Raw genomic sequence first — 18,733 nt, forward strand, 5'->3', positions numbered from 1 at the left:
TATGCTGTGACAACAGTTATCAAACTTTTGACGTCACCAACCTTTGATTTTTAAATAAGGATGTGTTTCCAGTCTGGGATTATCCAACAGTTGATACGTACAACTCTTTAGTAATTGGTCATTTTATTTCAACTAGACCAAGTGCAAGATGCATTTTGTTGTTGAATTTCTTTTAGACTGTGACATTGAACTTTTGGTTTTCTGCTGTGTTTCTCTTGTGCTGTATTTTGTCTCATGTTTACATCGCCCAGTCTTCTAATTACTTAAGGTTATCCATGGGGACTTTGTCTCTCAACTGTACATAAATGCTTGAAACGGAGAGCTGGCAGCTTTATATAATGTGATGTAATACCTCATAATGAAGAGATCTTGTGTGGTAGGAAAAGCAAGAAGTAGCCATCGACAGCAATGATGTGGCCAAGCTATAATGGAAGCATCTCACAAAGAAAACAATGTCTCCTCCACTGAAATTACTGTTGGTGGCTAGGATTAATGGTTGCCATATCCAATAGTTCATAGGTTACTTTTTGTAATTTATTTATCAAGTAATATTATAAAGCACTTTGAGCTACTTTCACGTATGAAAATGTCCAGTATAAATGTTTCAGACATTTACTAATATGACCTCCTACCTTCAGCCACTTGGCATAAATTCCAATCTTAGAGATGGATGATTACAGGCATTGGTTGATTATTATTTTTCTATGGATAGTCAAACATGAGTAACTGGGGTAGAGAGGTGGGCTATTCATTCCTTATGTACAGAGAAGTGAATGAAAGATGGTTGCCTTGTTTATAAAATTACAAGTTCTAACTTTGTCTGGTACAAATTTTCTTTTTTTTTTAGCTTTTTCTTCCTATTTTTGAATAGACTTCTTGTTTATGCATCATAGTGCTTTTTAGGCTAACTTTGTTGTTAAGGAGCTTTGTGCTTTATTAAAACTCTTGAGTCTTTTGTGTGGAACAAAAAAGCCATTACATTTTCCACTCTAACTGGGTATAAAATTGACTTTGTTATTCTTAAAAAACATCAGATTTCTCATTAGGCTTTGAAGCTGTAATCAATCCAGCACAGGATATTCCTTCCCTCCTGCTTAACCCCTTTGGTTAACTGTTGAGCTTGGCATAATGTTGCCTGCCATTTGCAAGGTTTTAACATTGATTGAAATTAAAGTGAAGACCAGAACCCTGTATAGTTAATTCAGATGTGTCATATGCACAAAGAATCTGGTGGAAGGTAGGAAATTTGCTTAAATTCTTGGGTAAAATGGCACAAGCATAATCCAGCTGTTCTTGGGGCAAACCAACCTGTTTTTCTTTTCACATTGGTCCAGCAGAAACTTACAGTCCTTACGTGACATATTTGATACCAGGCTCATTATGTTGCAGTCTCTGGAAATTTCCTCCTCTGTTCCTTTAACCTCATTTTTCTGACTCCCAACTAAAATTTGTATTGAAAGCCTCTGATGTGCTGTATCTTTTTTCACTTCTGTCTATAAAACTTGTCTGTTGCCATCTTAACAAGCTTACTCCTAAATTACAATTGGTGACATTTGTTTACACTCTTCTTCAGTGGACATTTTAAACGCACCCCACACCCCCATTCCATGTGTCTTGGAATTGTGTATATAAAAGTACAACTACTACACCCAGAAATTCCTCTATACAGTACACTTAGTTTTAAATTGTCAATCGCAACCATATGCCTTGACCCTCTGTCCATTCTGCCTTTGCTGTTATATGGAATCACTTGGCACCTTTGTTCATACGTTTTGGGAATGGCTCCTAGTCTTTTGTCTGCTAAGTGTGACTTAATGTTGCACATTTTTCCATCTAGCATACCACTTGTCAAGCGAATCTATCATTAACAGGACCTTTGTAGTTTATTCTTGAATGTCTTTCAACAGTGACTATTAGGCTCAGGTACTACAGTAGCAAAGCCAATTTTAGTCTTCTGTTAGTTGTCTTCAGATCTTGTTTTCTTTACCCTTTGGCACTCTCATTTTATTTGTGGCTCAATGATCTAAATGTAACAAACACAAATGCTTTATCCTTCTCCAGTTTTGCCAGTATTTGATTGTTATACCTGGGAAGGTGAAAATTGTAGTCTAATAAAGACTTTCCCTGAGGCTAGTCTGGTAAGAGATGCTTGACAGTCTGTTTCAAACAAGATATATGCAATTTAGATAATTGAGAATGCACTGTATTCTATCTAGGACTGAATTCCATACATTATCTGAGAATCTACAGAAAGTATACATTCTTTCTTCAAGCTCTAGCACGGATCTTCTGAGTGAGGTTGTATAATTTTCATTTTCAGCATAGTTGTGATATGTAATAAATCATTGATTGATTGGATGTAACAGATTACAACTATCAAATGCTGCCATTACCAGTCTCAATCTCTTGCAATTGAAGAAATATTTTAGTAATTTTATTTATAATATCAGCCAGAATGCAAATTTCTCCTACAGTGTACTTGCAATACCTTTACATATGGTATGTTATAGCAAGGAGAATTATGGATAGCATGTAAAGGTGTGGTTCACGGTAGGTAAGCTCCCATCAGGTTTTTTAAGGTGATACCGATCCCCAATTTCATGTTACTTGATTGGCCAATTCAGTTACCGATTCCTTTTTTTCAAAGGGATAGAGAAAAAACTTTTTAGAGAGTCCCTGCATAACCAGATGCATAGAAGCCTTATGTCCTCCATTTAGTGTTTATAATTGAACTATAGACCACAGGTGTTATCGGTCATTTTTTATTAACAGAATGAAATTATGCAGGCTTATTGTTTGGTGACCATAAAAATGCTAATTTAAATTACATACTTAAAATATGTACAAAAATGTATCCATACTACATATGGCATAAATGAAAAAATGGTTCTCATAATTATAAGCTTTCATTTTTCTCCTGTAATAAACCTATCTGAAGCAAAGCTTCATTTTAAAGAAGGTAGTTTTCACAATTTCTCTAACAGCAAAACAATATATACTCACACAATCAATTAATTGATACCGACAAACACTGCTTAAATGTAAATATATATGCACTGCTAGGTTGTAATTTTTTTTAATCATTAATTGCACTACAGTTTTTTTGCTATTAAAATATTCATTTACTATATTTATACAGGTGTTTTTTTTTTTCTTCAGTGTATCAGCTAGATATTTGTAATTCTTGAGGTGTAATTATAAATATAGATTACCATATTAATTATGTAGTACACTTTTCTTACTGAAACCTGCAGTATGACATGCAGCAGCAAACAATAAACACAGTACAAATCTTGGGGGGGAAAAAAGCTGCAAATGCATCCAATGTTCATAAGTTGTTTATCAAGAAGACACACGAGTAACATGCTTAAGAGGTTTATAAAACACATTTTGCTGTTAAACTGACCTTTTGTTTTTCCAGTTGAAAATGTAAGCTGCTGCACTTAAAACAAGCTTGCAGTTCAAAATAACGCAGTGCCCATTGTAATCAAAACACACAATAAATAAAAGTTCTGTATATCTAAATTTAAAAGGCCTGAATTGATTAAATTTCCTGTGCAATCAGATGTCAAGAAAAGCTACGACTCCTCCAATTCCTTTTTCTCAGTTTTATTACTCCACTTTTTTAATGAAAAGGCATAACAATCCTCAATTTGCTGCTCTTTGTTTACACTGTAGGAAGCAGCAAAAAAAATGTGCACTAGCTCAATTACTGTAATAGCTAGCATAAAGGAGCACTGCAACAAAATTGCCATAAAGCCTAGAAAATAAGGGGCTGAAAAAATCTGCCAGTGTAGATCAGCAGCCGATCGATCTGAATATTCCTGTTTCCTGGCTAATGTAACGGTTACTAATGCCAGATCGTCTGCACATACAGAAACAATACATTTTGGCTATGCTTAATACAAGTTTGTATATATTGATGCCCAGAACATAAAAATAGGAGATTCCAGGTCGTCTTAAAGCAAACTCAAAAGCAGAAGCCAGGTCTCAAAAGAAATTTTTTTTTAACCTGGGGTATCTTCTTATTCCTACTCCTACTCAGGTCAATTTCAGACAGAAGCAATATGTTCTATAGATGTTTTGAAGCCTTCAACCCCCCAAGAAGAAAAGTGTTTAACTTCCTTATTTGTAATAAGGAGTATGTGAATTTCCCCTTGGGATTAATAAAGTATCTATTTACTGTACTTATCAAACAACTCTCATAATACAAGTATCATTGTCCAACAAATTAAAATGTCATTGCAAGTTATGTTTAAATATTTTTGCGTGTTCTCATGTACCTTTAAAGAGACTCCAGAGATTATTTTTGTTTTTTTCAACAAGTATTCATTTTCATGGTATTAATGCATTACCTTTTTTGCTGTTCTCTCTTTCTCTGTTAAATGTTCTGTCTGTTAAATTTAGAGGCTGGGCATTTTTATTCTGATTCAGAAATGTAATATTTGTGTGCATTTATCTTTTTGGTAGAATTTTCAGTGAGTGCTGTTTTAAAAGCTAGAAGAATCCATTTGAGATGGTACAGTATCCAAGTTTTTATTTTTTAAACTTTCATGTATTAAGGCAAGAGAAGAGAGAGAGTTAAAGAAGAGACCTGTTGATGCTGTGAGATTTTATATAATCATAGTTTATTAGTATGTAACCTGTTTTCTATTTCTGAGTCAGATTTATTCCTTTCTTCACAGCTCCATAATGCTACATTTATGAATATAACAGGGAAGCTTAAAACAAAATGAAATATCTACATAATTATTCAATACATACTAATATGATCAATGTATGGTACAGAATATTAAAGCCAGAATAAAGTACATATCCTCACACATGGCAACATCCATCAAACTTGGCAAATGTAAAGGGTGCCAGTCAGCCTAATGGTATAATTTTGGTTCATAGGAGTCGTCCCCAGGCATTTAAAACAGAATTCATACAAATGGTTTCCTAATTTATATATTTGTTACAGGATATTTGGTATACTATAAGTATACTAATTAAATCTGTTTGCTCTAATACTATTAAATTGACTTCAGTTCTTTCTAAGCTACATTTCTGCTCTTAAAGGATTGATATAAATAAGGGGCTGCATTATTTTGAGCTGTTGAATATAGTGTCTAAAGAATTACATGAAATTTACCAATTTTTTGGTAATATTTTTTTTTTCTCCAATAAATTCACCATCAGAGAGGATGTTATATTTGGCCAGTAGTATTGTATTTCTCTGTAATAATTTGATTTGGATGTTGTTCGAGCAGAGTTTGGTTGTACAGGTTGAGTGTCCCTAATCTGAAATTCCAAAAACTTATTGAGCAGGGACATGATGCCACCTGTGTTGTCTCCATTTTTTTTCTTTTTCTGCTAATTGGATGAGTAACTTGTAGATTGGAGTATTCTGAGCTAGAGTGAGGGAGGAGGAAGTTTCTGGTCCCCCTGTAAAGCACTGAGTGCCACACAAAAAGGACACCAGCTGTTAAAATCCTGCTGATCTCTCCGACAGGCAGTCCTCATTTCTATGACCACCACATATTGTTTCCTAGTACTCTCCCATCCATGGTACTCGTAGCGGAGTCGCTACAATATTTGTGATTTTCAACACACAATTATAGCTCACTGATATGAATTATTGTATGCGTGAGTCATCATTTAGCTAGTTTGGGTGCATTTTTCTATTTGATCACACCAAGATCTCATAATGCAAAAGCAAATATTCCAAAATCCTAATAACTTATTTCCTTCTGTTCATATTATGCTTAATCTAATGGTTGCAAGTTATCATCAGCTTGCGTATTTGTTCTGTTTGCAAGCGGTTTCAGTATTTGAGTATTTTTACTTTGTTACAAGATAGCAGTATAGGTTTCAAATAAAGTACTTTATCCATTTCCATGTGCAAATTTCAGAGTTCATGGTAGAGATGCTCCAATCAGGTTTTTTGAGGGCTAGTACTAGTCACTGATACCATGTTAATGGATCAGATGATATGGTGTTTTGTTTTTTTTTATTATTATTACATGATTTTATTCAACTCTCCATCCCTTTGTCTGGGTAAAGTTTTGATGGCAACTCTGGTCTGTACTGGGAACTGAGAAGGATGGCTGCAAGGGCTATGAGGGTTGATAAATGAAGTTTTTGTTGGAGGAATCTGTGAGCCAGTGACACATGCCATGCTTACAGAGGAATTGAAGAATTACGCATATCCGAATCTGTTCCTCCCGGAGTCGTGGTCAGGGTAGCTGATGGAAGGGTCTTTCAGATGATACTGCAGTTGTGTCCCGCTGGGCTGGCTACTGAGGAGCTGTTTAAAGCTGATCCTCCAGCTAGAACGTTGGACATCTCTGGGTCCATGATTCTTAAGGCTGATCCTCCAGTTAGCTCTAAACCACCCAATCTCACTGAGATTACACAGGTGGTGAATTAACTGAGGGTAGGGAATGCTGCAGGGGTCTCTGATTTCCAGGGCGAACTTCTCCAGGATGGTGGTAAGGCTGTCCTCCTGGCATTGCAAGCAAATCTTTGGTTCCATGTGAGAGACGGGCTTCATTCCAACCGAGTGGAAAATGGGATTTTGCATCCCTATCTGAAAAGGAAAGGGCGATTGTCTGGATTATGGCAACTACAGAGCAGTAATACTGCTCTTGGTGCTGAGCAGGGTCCTTGCTAGGGTCAACCTCAACAGGATCCGTAATCACTTGCTCACCTAGCATTGAATGCCAAAGAAATCTGTCATTGAACGCTCCCTGGCATTGAGGGTTCTGATTGAGTCAAATGTGAATATCAGCAAAGTTTCTTTGCAGCCTTTGTCTATTTTCGTAAAGCGTTTGACATGGCTGATTGAGCTGACCTGTGGGACATCTTAAGTCTTTATAGGATCACCCCCAAAAAAGTTGCTGGATATCATGGTTTACTGGTACAATGAGTGTTGTGCAGAGTGGAGCCAGAGCCTCTGTGCTTTTCCCAGTTAATTCTGGAGTCTGCTAGTAGTATGTTCTTGCTACTACCCTGTTTAGTGCTTGCATGGATTGAGTGTTGAGCAGCATTGCAGGGTCCAGCGGCTGTGGGGCAACTGTTGGTGATGAAAGAGTCACTGATTTTGAGTTTGCCGAAAATGCTGTGATTTTGCCGAGTGAGTGGAGTCTCTGATCAGGGCGCTCGAGAGGAGTCTTGAGTGTCTAAAGCTTGCGAGTGTCCAGGATAACAACCAAGATCCAGGCCTTCTTGGGTACGGCCATCAGCAGTGTCCGTTTGTGTAAAGAAAGTGTTGACTGCATCGAGAGGTTTACTTGCCTCAGCAGCGACATTCATGTCTCTGGTGACTCTTCCTATGAAGTCAGTAGACGGATTGGGAGACCATGGAGGGTCCTGAGGTCACTGGAAAGGGCTGTGTAGCATTCCCGTTGTCTTTGTAAAAGGACAAAAGTCCAAGTCTTCAAAGTCCTGGTGCTTTCTGTTTTGCTATGTGGTTGCAAGACATGGATGCTGTCCAGTGACCTGAGACGAAGAGTGGATGCCTTCGGTGCGGTGTCTCTTGAAAATTCTTGGGTACCTCTGGTTTGACTTTATATCAAACAAACGACTGTTCACAGAGTCCTGAATGAGGCACATTACCTCCATTGTGAGGGAGCGTCAGTTCTGGCTATGTAATGCAGTTCCCCAAGGGTGGTCTGGCTTGGGGATGCCCACATGACACCTGGCTGCGGCAAAAAGATGGTCATTTCCGGAGGGTAGGACTGGTCCATGTGTCTGTCTGAGCGGTTGCCAACTGGGGTTACAAACTGTTTTGTTGTGTGGTAAGTGCAGCAATGCACTGTACCAGTGCGTTCTTCCTGACCTGACTGACAGTAAAGTGTGATGGGATCTAAATGCTTTCTGAATCCACTGTGTAATCCGTGCATCCATTTTCAAACCCGTTTATCCTCAGCAGGGTGGTGGGTAATTGAATTCATTGTACTAGACTGTAAAATTAAGATTGATCAATAAGCTGTCTTTGCAATTAGATTTATTTTTCTCCTATTTGACACTAAAACCTTTTCACATGACACTTTAGGAATGCAGTATTAGCAAGACTGAATGAACTGAGAAAGTGACAGTTTCAGGAGTAAAAGTGTGAGAATTGTGTCAAGTAAAAATATTCTATTCTTATAAACAAGTTACTTCATTTAAGACTTTCATACTGAACTTTTGTGTGGTTGAATTTTATTAGTGCTAGGGAAAAAAATCGCCATTAAATATGTTTAAACTCTAAATATACATCATAGTTACTGGCAGATATGCCCTTTGGAATCCTATTTACTTTTTAAATTACTTTTTGCTGGTCTCTGCATGTTTCTCACTCAATATATACAGATCAACAGTAGGTCTTTAGTTCCCTCAAATCACTCCTCTGCACTGGCACTGTATTAATTTTCTAGATAAAGTCCAGTAATAGTGAGAAACATTACTAGTAAATGATATTTCACAATTTTATTGTTGTAAAATATATACATTTGAAAGTATTTTGTTGTCCTTCATACTGTTTTTAATTTAATAGGAATGTGGTGTCTTTGATTGTAAAGCATGGATTTTTGGAGCTTTCTGGAAAAACACTGCTTGAATGGTACCTTAATTTACCATTTGAAGACAGAAAGATTATACAAGGTAATGGCATACTGGAGAAAAATGATGGATAAGTAATTTTTAAATCCAAGTCAATTTTAAAAATCATATTTCATGTGAATGTGTAGCATCAAGTTTCAGTATACAGACAGCAGTGAGATAATAAGCCTCAGTAATGGGCAACTTCTAAGAGAATATTTCTTTTAGCATGTCATGAATATACAGTGTACTGCACACAGAATTAAGAAGTTCAGAAAGACTCCTTACAATATAGCCATGTGTTTGTCCAGATATAATGAAAAGTGAATAATTGGAGTCATTAATTGACCAGGACAACCGCTTTGATACTGTATTCTGATAAAAGTTGTCAAAGGTTACTTTAAAACTTCACACAGACGTTAAACTTAAAAAATAGCCATCTAGTGTGTTCTCTGTGCAAAGAATCTCTTGAAAATTGTAATAGCTTTCTCTCATAGAATACAGTACATTTGTTTTTTTCTACCTACTTAGTATTTTTAAATTAAAATTTTCTGAAATTACAGTTTCCTAGGCCTGGGTAAAAATATCAGTTATATTTCATTTAAACAATTATTGATTCTTTAAGTCTCAAGATCGATCTTGTGAATTCTGTCCTGCTCAATTACTATATATAGATTTTTGCTTATCTTCATTTTTGTTATGATTCAGTAGATGTCACTAATGTGCCTGTTACGTTTTTCCACAGCAAAAGCACATTACTACCTCACATAGAATGAGAAGATGATATAGATGTTTTATAAAGTAGATGCCTTTGCATTATATTAAAACAAGGAGACCATATTATGAAGTCAATATGTGTAACACCCTTCAAGTAAAGTGTTTTTGAAATTTGTCACATTACATTAATGTTCTTTATGAGTAATCTCTAAAAAAGCTACCACTTCAAATTTATCGGTGCACACTAATTCAGTCAAGATAAAATCAATACCAAATTGGTGCATCAAATCAGGACTTTAGTGCCAATACTCAGTCCTACTGTTTACCAAATTAAGTGATGTGTTTACTTTTATTTATAAATGATCATTTAACTAATTTTAATTAGTTTTTGTTATGTGTTACAACTCTTGACCAATTATCTTAAACCTTATAAATTCAAGTAGAAATGTGACAAGACCACTGTATCCTGTGAGCCAGAATATGTTCAGTCCACATTGTTAAACAACTGACTAGATATGTAACATTTCTTGTAGGACTGGCAAATATGCACCCTGAGCAGGTGATGATGCATTGAGTTGGTCATTGGCCCTCTGAATTCATTTGTTTTTTTTTCAGAATATTTGTATTTAGCATTTTCAGCAATAGGGATGTGAGAATCCATTTTCTATATTAACCACAGTAGTGTCATGTTTGTTTTGTTACTGTTTATCTTAAATAGATGAACAGGTTAAAAATTGTACTTTCATCCTGAGTCTCTTGTATGTTTTGATCAATTTTTATTATGATCAAAAAATGGTTTAACTCAGAAGCCATATTAACTATTATTTAGATATCATTTTATTGTAAGACTAGTTGTGTTACCAGCTTTGCAATGGAAATTGTGCAAGATAGTGGGGCCTCAGTTACAGAAGTACTTTTGTAACTTAAGTGCTTTTTTTGTATTCAATATTTGTAGTGTTTTGTGCATTAAATATGAAATTATTGGTAGGTGGTGTAGTGTTTAAGGCTTTGGACCTTGAACGTCGAACATTGAGGTTATGGATTTATATCCTGTTGTTGACAATGTGTGACCATGACCAGTCACTCGCCTGCATCTGCTCCAATTGGGAAAAATTAAAAGAAATGTATCACAAATGTTGTAGTAGCCTTACATAAAAGCACCAGTCAAATAATAAACAATAATAATTTTATTAGGTCATCAGAGTGACTTACTCGTGATCATGCTAGACACAATTGTCCATGAGTAAAACAATGTTTTAGATCAATTTCTGCTTTATTCAGCTTTTCCTAATGGTTTCGCTTTTGTTGATGGTCTTTGCAGATCAAAATTTTACTGGAAAGAGTTTGAATAGACATGGGTAGGAATAATGTCAAATGTAAGCATATATTATTATTAGGTGTTTACATTTTTCATGTTTGTTGTTCATCCAAGTACAGTATTTTTTGTGTTTTTTAATCAGTTATTTGTGGTCCCCCTTTAAAGTCCACAGATGCAAAAGTATATGAATATCCAGAAGTAGCTTCAAGCATTGCAACACAATTTCTGTGGCTTCCCCATTGGAAACAGAAGCACCATGTTCTAAGACTGATGCTGGAGTATTGTAGTTGTATTATAGCGATGTGACCAGGGACTGGAGGTTGAAGGAGTGGATTGGACGACCAAGATGAGAGCCAGTACGGTCAACAGTAAAAATGGGATTTTCTGACCATTTAAGCTTTCCGTCTTGCTTCACCAAACTTTTTTCTTTCCGTTTCACAACATGATGACTTCTCTTTTGTCCCGTCAAGACACCGCCCTGTCTTCAGTCATTAGTCTAACCAGTGTGTTACTGCTGCTATTCGCGTGGCACTGGAATCACTGCTGTTGAGTGCTTGGTTTGCATAAAACCCCCTGTTAGCATAGCAAAGGGCATGTAAGTTGGCATACTATTAGTAAATATTGATTAATTTCTTGACAAATAAAACACATCTTGGCTAATTTTCTTTTTTTCTATAATGTCACCAAATTTCAATCAAATCAGGCAAAGCATTTTTGAGATTTTGGGCTTTTTAGTTTTTCTGTTGTGGCAAGATTACTCTGAAATACTGATCATATCTTTGTCCTTTCTTAATGGGTACCTAGTGCCCTAGATGTACAATCCTACCAAATTCTATATTTTTAACTAAAATGGTGTTTTGTTGACGAGTGAGTGAGTGACTGAATGAGTCAGTCAAATATGCATTCATAAGACTGAAAATGCTGTGTTGCCAAATCTACACAAAGCATCTATTCATATCTTAAAACTGATTTTTTTTTTGTTACCTTCATGTAGTATATTCCTAGACCTCCATCATCATTTCTAAACTTGCATGGTATAGTTTTTAGGTCCTGAAAGCTTAATTTTATTTTTATTTTTTTAAACAGACGAAGGAGGACTTCTGCAGTTTTTGAAGAAACACTCACATTTGCAAGTGGATAAAGATATTGTTTATGTGAAAAGTATGTTTTTTATTTAATGAATGTTTCTTCCTGTTTATCTGTGGGAAAGTGTTTTTATTCTTTTAGTGTTTAGTATTGTGCAAAATTAATTTAACTAAACAGAGCATTGACCTTGGACAGGAGAATACTGTATGGCAACAGGAATTAACTTAATACAGCATAAAATTATTTAATCAGATGAAGTGCCCATATGACAATTTATGAAGTATGGATTGATTTCTTCCAGAAAACAGTGGGTATAAAAAGTCTACAGATTACTTATTCAGCCTTTATTGCAAAGTTGTAATCCTTACAGAAAAGTGAAAACAAGTCAAACTGTTTAGTGAAAAAAGGAAAAAAATGTACAAAAAGCTGGTTGCATTAGTGTGCACACTTGGTTGAAGTACTTACTGATTTTATTACAGTACTCGTTTTTTTTTTGGGTAAGAGTCTTATCAGTTTGGCACATCTGGACTTGGTGATTTCCCACACACCCCCTTCCACCTTGCAAAAAAAAAAAATCTAGATATGTCAAATTATGAGAGAATCTCCTGTACACAGCTCTTTTCAAGTCACTCCACAGATTTTCAATTTGACTAAAGGTCTGGGTTCTGGCTGGGCCATTCCAGAACATTGATCTTCCTTTGATGAAGCCATTGCTTTCTTAATTTTGATATATGCTGAAAGGTGAGTTTCTTCAGCTTCCTAGCAGGTGGTTGAAGGTTTTGTGCCAAAATAGACTGATACTTGGAGCTATTCATGATTCCATCCACCTTGACTAAAGCCCAGTTCCAGATGAAGAAAAGCAGCCCCAAAGCCTGATGCTGCCTCCACCATGCTTCACTCTGGATATGGTGTTCTTTGATGATGTGCTGTTATTTTTGTGCCAAACATACCTTTTGGAATTATGGCCAAATAGTTAAACCTTGGTTCTTAAGTGCATAATACATTTTTCCACCTGGTTGTGGGAGACTTGGTGTACCTTTTTGCCAAGCTCAGCCAGGCTTGGATTATTTTTTTATTTTTTTTGGGTGAGAAAAGGCTTACCCTACCCCACAACCCAGACACAGAAAGAATACTACTGATTGTTATCACATGTAGGAAAAGAACAGTATTTGCCAGAAAATCCTGTAGCTCATTTAATGTTGCTGTAGGCCTCTTGGTTACCTCCTTGACCAGTTTTGTCCTTGTCTTCTCATCAGTCTTGGAGGGATATCCTGAGCTTTGTAGAGTCACAGTTGAGCCTTATTTTCTCCACTTGTTGATGACTGTCTTCACTTTGCTCCGTCGGATAATGCTTTGGATACTTTTTTGTACTCCTGTCCTGATTGATACCTCTCAATGATGAAATCCCATTCAGGTTTTAAAAATTCTTTGCACATCATGACTTTTGGAGTATGCTTCAACCAAGTGGACATTGGAATAATCCTACAGGAATTGGCAAACTTTATCTGAGCTCAGTCAGAGCCACTTCAGTTGATGTCAGGTGTATACTACTATTTGAGGTTAAGCTTATTGTGATTGGTTGATTCTGAACACCGCTGCATTCTGGATTATTAAAGCGGTGTGCACACTAATGCAATCAGGTTTTTGTAGGATCCTTTTTCCAGTAAACAGTTATGGTAGTTTTTCGCTCATGGCCTATTCTAATACACATGTGTACCAAAGAAAGTTCTGTGTGGGCTGTGAGACAGAATAGCTGGCGAAGAAGTTGCATGATCGCATTTTGCAAAGCTCTTATCAATTGGTGTCAATACACTTGTCTGATTATCCCAAAGGCAAGGATGTGGTCTGTATCAACAATCTCGCAGGCATTGTTCCTCTTGTATGTGATTATATAGATGGTATAATCTACAGAAGGTTATTGAACACATGCTGATCAGCTGTTACTATGTGGAAGCCTACTCTTGGGTAGCTCAAAATTTAAATAAATGTTTTATTATTTAAACTTTGAATCACGTAACCTTCCCTACTGCAAAATTTGAAATTTTTGGAGTAACAGGTGACAGTCAGTATTTGAGGAGTCATTGGTTACTGTGACATATATACGAAGATAATCACGTTGTATGAATGTGCATTTTTAAATAAATAAATGGTAAAATTGGTAATGGTAATCGTTCTTTAATTTAGGGTTCCAATAGCTAAATCTTCTGTTAAACCTACCTTGGCTTAACCTATATTAAAACGTGTGTGTGTGTGTATATATATATATATATTATATATATATATATATATATATATACATGAACTCTGTATATAAAATGTATAAATACATTTATATACTGAATATTAAATATACACACTTTCATTCCATTACTCTTGATACAGAAGTAAATTTGCTTTGGCTTTTTTTTTAGATTCCAACTGGATGTATGCAAACCAAAATATGCCACAAGAAATGCATGAGGATCCAAGCAAGTAAGAACAGTTATTTAGAAGTCATTGAGTTTTCATGGTACATGCTTTAATGGACATGGAACACATACTGATTTATATGAGATCTTTTTGTGTTCATTAGTGGAGGTTTGTCCCTTTTCAAAGCTGATATTGTCAAATCACCCTAATTCGACAGGTCATGGCATAATCTTATATATAATTCGCCAGCCTCCTCACTCATTCACGGCCGTCCGAAGCCGAATGCGCAGCTGCCAGAAAAACCTTACGAGACCGACATCGCGGCAGGCGACGGATTTACGGCCGCGAAAATTCAAAGAGAAAGGCGACTTCGACTGACATCCAACCCCAACATCGCGGCAGGCGGTGGTTTTACGGACGCAAAAATTCAAAGAGAAAGGCGACTTCGATTAAAGCTCTAGAGGCCTGAAAGGCGATTTCGACTACAGCTCGAGGCCTAATTACACATTCTGATTCAATTACGCATTCATTCAATACACCTATATCAGGTTTGTGGTGCTTATACTTATTACTATTCCACTCGTGTCCGTTTCATCATACGTTGTCGAAACGGGCTCTTTGTCTAGTAAAACATTTTATAAAATCCCCTGTAATGTACTGGCATCTCCATCCATCCATCCATTATCCAACCCGCTATATCCTAACTACAGGGTCACGGGGGTCTGCTGGAGCCAATCCCAGCCAACACAGGGCGCCAGGCAGGAAACAAACCCTGGGCAGGGCGCCAGCCCGCCGCAGTACTAGCATCTCCTCTAGGATTACTTCACACCTTGCCTAGTTTCTATTTGGACCCACTTCCCACCTTTATAGTGGAATACATGAACTAAGAAATGTATTAAGTTAAAGTTCAAAATTATTTTTCGTACTTTACAATTCTCCATGACTATGACATGTAATCAGCATAACAAAATGTAAATGTATGGATTAATGGACATTTTCCATTCTGAAGTAATTGTGCAAGAGCATCCAATATATGAAGTTATCAAATGTGTTTCTGTAGAATCATTGACAGCAAATATTTTCAGCAAAAAGATTTTTTTTTTTCTTCAATGTAATGCTTTGTTAGCTGTCAAAGTAATGCTAGTATATGTCAGTGCTGACTTGACAAATTAAAAATGACGCAAATATGTAAAGGAGGAATTTGAATTTGTGATATTTTTTTTAGGTTTTTCTTCATAAGGTCATTTTGAAGAGTTATTAAAGAGGTTTCTTAATCCCCAATGGTCATGCCAGAAAATGATGCTATGAAAGAAAGCTTATACTTGTCCCATTTCATATATGACTGCACAAACACTATGTCCAGGGTGGGTTCTCTGATCACAAGACATGCTAGCATAGGCAGGTGACTTTCGGCAGTTTTTATTGTAAGAAAGCAGCAACTCCTTTCCAAGTTAAACATCTCCAGTGTAAAGCAAGCCAGGAGCAGTTATTAAAAGCTTAAATTGTTTTATTGCTTTTTGACAAACTGGTTACAACAGGGATTGAAAGAAAGTAAAGCATATAACAAACCTTTACTCACGTCAGTCATGAATAGAGTCACCAGTCAACCGAACCTGAACATGACTTTGAATGAACTCATCTGTAATGTTGGAAATAACTGTAATCTGTATTAATTTGGAGTTTAATTTTACAATGTTTTTGTTGTTACAAGTACTATTAGATTTGTCTCTTTTTTAATTAAAAAATTTTCCAGATCCCAAAAATAGAACTCTCGATTTCTTTCATGCAGAGCTTGTCACAAGAAGATGGATGTGGATGTTGGAGCAAAACATACTGGCTTCGATCTACCAAAAGAGAAATCTTCACATCTATCAAGTAGTGCTGGTTAGTATTTGCTTTTTGTTCTTGTCCCAAATCAAAAATGCAGCTACATTATTTGCATAGTGATTTTTCCCTAACTGTTGCACAGGACTATTATGGGAACAATGCATATTTCAGACAGCAACTTAAGTTTATCTACTGGAACAATTTTTTTTTACTAGAACTTTTAATTTTCATCCCTGTAGTGTTGTGATAAAAGTTGAAATCTTTGACATCTTGACTAAAATTATCTAAAATAGTTCCAGGACAAGATCTAAACTGTTGATCTGTGTTTGAGCTCCTGCCTTGCAAGGTCATGTGTTTTAGGAAATCTTTACATCCATTAATTGGTGGAGTGGGGGTTGTTGCTTATTTGTCAGATAACTTGATTTACAGTTAACGTCTGATTCACTAGTAGCATTACTTGGAGTAACACCAGACAACATTACTTCACAAAGAAATCTGATCACATCTAAACTCATCATCTCAGAATGATTGCCACACATGATATGTTTACTTTCCTACATTCCTGCTACCATACATCAGTTATCACACTCATGTGATCACACACGTGGCATTTCAGCTGGCTCCAAATTAATTTAATTTGGATGGTAAGAGAATGAAAGGGTCATAGTCTCCAGTTTAATGTTAGATTGTCCTTCTGTGACTGCATCGTATACAGCAGTTGAAATTTATGAAGCAATAACAAAAATAAACATTACACCGATAATAGTTTCTAAGAAGATAAATAACAATTTAGAATTTTGTTTCGTTATCAATTCAAATGCGTTCTTGCTCTGCGCAGAAAACATCCCCACCTATCATTTGTACACTACACTGGTTCTGGTTTTTGCAGCATAATTATATTAAGCTAATAATAAGAAAATACAGCTTATCAGTGCATCTATACTATATTTGTTTAGTTGATGCTTATAAATAATATGTGAAAAATTATTGCTGTTTCTCTATATATAAATAAGTCTGCAAAATATATCTTAATTTTTCTCTATAAGTCATTTTAATTTTCTATTTAAGTAGGTTAACATATTCAGATATGTTGGAGGGCGGCAAATTAAAACACCACCTCGCCACGACCTTGAGCTACGCCACTATCCACATAACCCCTCCACTACCAAGTCCACCATGGTTGTACATGCATTATTGCGTGCATTGAAATTTGCTGTACCCTGCGTAGTCTGCAACATGTCAAAGTGGTGGAAGGGGGGAGGGTATAGAGGTTTGTTCACTGCAGAGTCTAAAGTGCATCAAAGAGGAGGGGTGGTGCTTTAAATTGCGGTCCTCCAACAAAACCTCACCTTTTTTTTTTTTTTTTTTTTTTTTTTGAGTTCTTTAGGCTACCCATTAGACAGTATATAGTACTTGTACTTGTACTGTATTAGTACTTGTATTAAGTATAATTTATTTTAGTTTTTTTTCCATTCTTTATTTCTGTTTCAGACACAAGTGTGAATGCGTTTCAGGAAATTAAAGTTAAAGGTTTATGCTGCTCTGGTGAAGTATCAGCCAGTCACTGCTTTGAATGTTGTGATTTATCCGAGGAATTTTCTTTCAAATGTGAACAGATCTCCCAAATTAATTATGCAAAGGAAGAAGTTTTCAGTTGGGAAGTAAGTGAAACCTAAAACTTTCAGTGAGAATCTAAACTATAAATATTAGATTGTAAAGCTGAGCCTCTTATAACCTCCCCAGTTTCAGTTATGTAATAGTTTTTTCCTGTATTTTTACTGTCAGACAACAGAAGAAAAGTGCATAAAGTCAGAAATGCCTAGTAATTCAGGTGGTGTTGCTCCTACTTCCTTGGAGCGTTGTGCTAATGAAAACCTGACAGCCAACATGAGGAAAAATATAGAAATGGCCATTGAAAGAACTTTGAAAACAGATGATAACATGGTAAGTACAAAGAGATCATATTTGCACATTTTAATTCAGGTCTGTTGTCTTTTAGAGTCCCAGAGAAACTTAGATTAGTCTTGAGTGCAAAAGAACAGTGCTAGTAATTGCCAGGGATTATTTGAGGCACATTTGTACATTTATTACCAGGTGATTAAAAAATGCAGGTTTATGAAATATTCGGGCTGATGCTAGTATTCATTAATGGTGTAAAGTGGTAAAGACATTGATACAAAAAGAGCTGACCGTCACACAATTGCACGTTTTGTAATTCAGTAAGACACAAGCAAATTTTACAGGAATGTGTTTTGTTTTACCTCCTTTTAAACTCTAGTTGGTGTGATTGGCTTATCCTGACACACACTGCTCTTATCTGTTAGAACAGGATGCATCTTACGTTATGTTGGGACAAAGGAGAGAGACTTTCTCTTGGCAGTGCTTAATGTTACATACAGTGCATCACTTTTTCCACATTTTGTTATGTTACAGCCTTATTCCAAAATGGATTAAATTCATTTTTTTCCTCAGAATTCTACACACAACACCCCATAATGACAACGTGAAAAAAGTTTACTTGAGGTTTTTGCAAATTTATTAAAAATAAAAAAACTGAGAAATCACATATACATAAGTATTCACAGCCTTTGCTCAATACTTTGTCGATGCACGTTTGGCAGCAATTCCAGCCTCAAGTCTTTTTGAATATGATGTCACAAGCTTGGCACACCTATCCTTGGCCAGTTTCGCCCATTCCTCTTTGCAGCACCTCTCAAGCTCCATCAGGTTGGATGGGAAGTGTTGGTGCACAGCCATTTTAAGATCTCTCCAGAGATGTTCAATCAGATTCAAGTCTGGGCCACTCAAGAA

At 36.1% G+C, this 18,733-nt stretch overlaps 2 protein-coding genes across 2 annotated transcripts in view; both read left to right on the plus strand.

Annotated features, from left to right (window-relative positions):
• The first annotated feature begins 718 nt into the window (after positions 1-718).
• Positions 719-15,999, plus strand: rbm44 (RNA binding motif protein 44). Its single transcript, XM_051931278.1, has 6 exons — positions 719-731; positions 4,471-4,519; positions 8,522-8,628; positions 11,687-11,761; positions 14,098-14,158; positions 15,885-15,999. Exons 1-6 carry the CDS (start codon positions 719-721, stop codon positions 15,982-15,984), a joined length of 405 nt encoding a protein of 134 aa, XP_051787238.1. The 3' UTR covers positions 15,985-15,999.
• Positions 16,000-17,432: 1,433 nt separating this feature from the next.
• The window catches only part of LOC114656800 (RNA-binding protein 44-like), a 31,983-nt gene continuing 30,682 nt past the window's right edge, over positions 17,433-18,733 (plus strand). The window contains exons 1-2 of the mRNA XM_051930321.1: positions 17,433-17,583; positions 17,708-17,866. Coding sequence (XP_051786281.1) covers positions 17,738-17,866 — 129 coding nt within the window. The 5' untranslated portion in view covers positions 17,433-17,583; positions 17,708-17,737. The remainder of the gene's footprint in view (positions 17,584-17,707; positions 17,867-18,733) is intronic.

Source organism: Erpetoichthys calabaricus, chromosome 8 (genome assembly GCF_900747795.2).
Source record: "Erpetoichthys calabaricus chromosome 8, fErpCal1.3, whole genome shotgun sequence".
NCBI lineage: Eukaryota > Metazoa > Chordata > Cladistia > Polypteriformes > Polypteridae > Erpetoichthys > Erpetoichthys calabaricus.

Bases quoted from the DNA above. Each gene is read 5' to 3' on its own strand.
- rbm44 (XM_051931278.1), top strand. The intron at 4,520-8,521 runs GTACAGTATCCA...TTAATTTAATAG, and splicing joins AGAAGAATCCATTTGAGATG to GAATGTGGTGTCTTTGATTG. The intron at 14,159-15,884 runs GTAAGAACAGTT...TCTTTCATGCAG, and splicing joins ATGCATGAGGATCCAAGCAA to AGCTTGTCACAAGAAGATGG.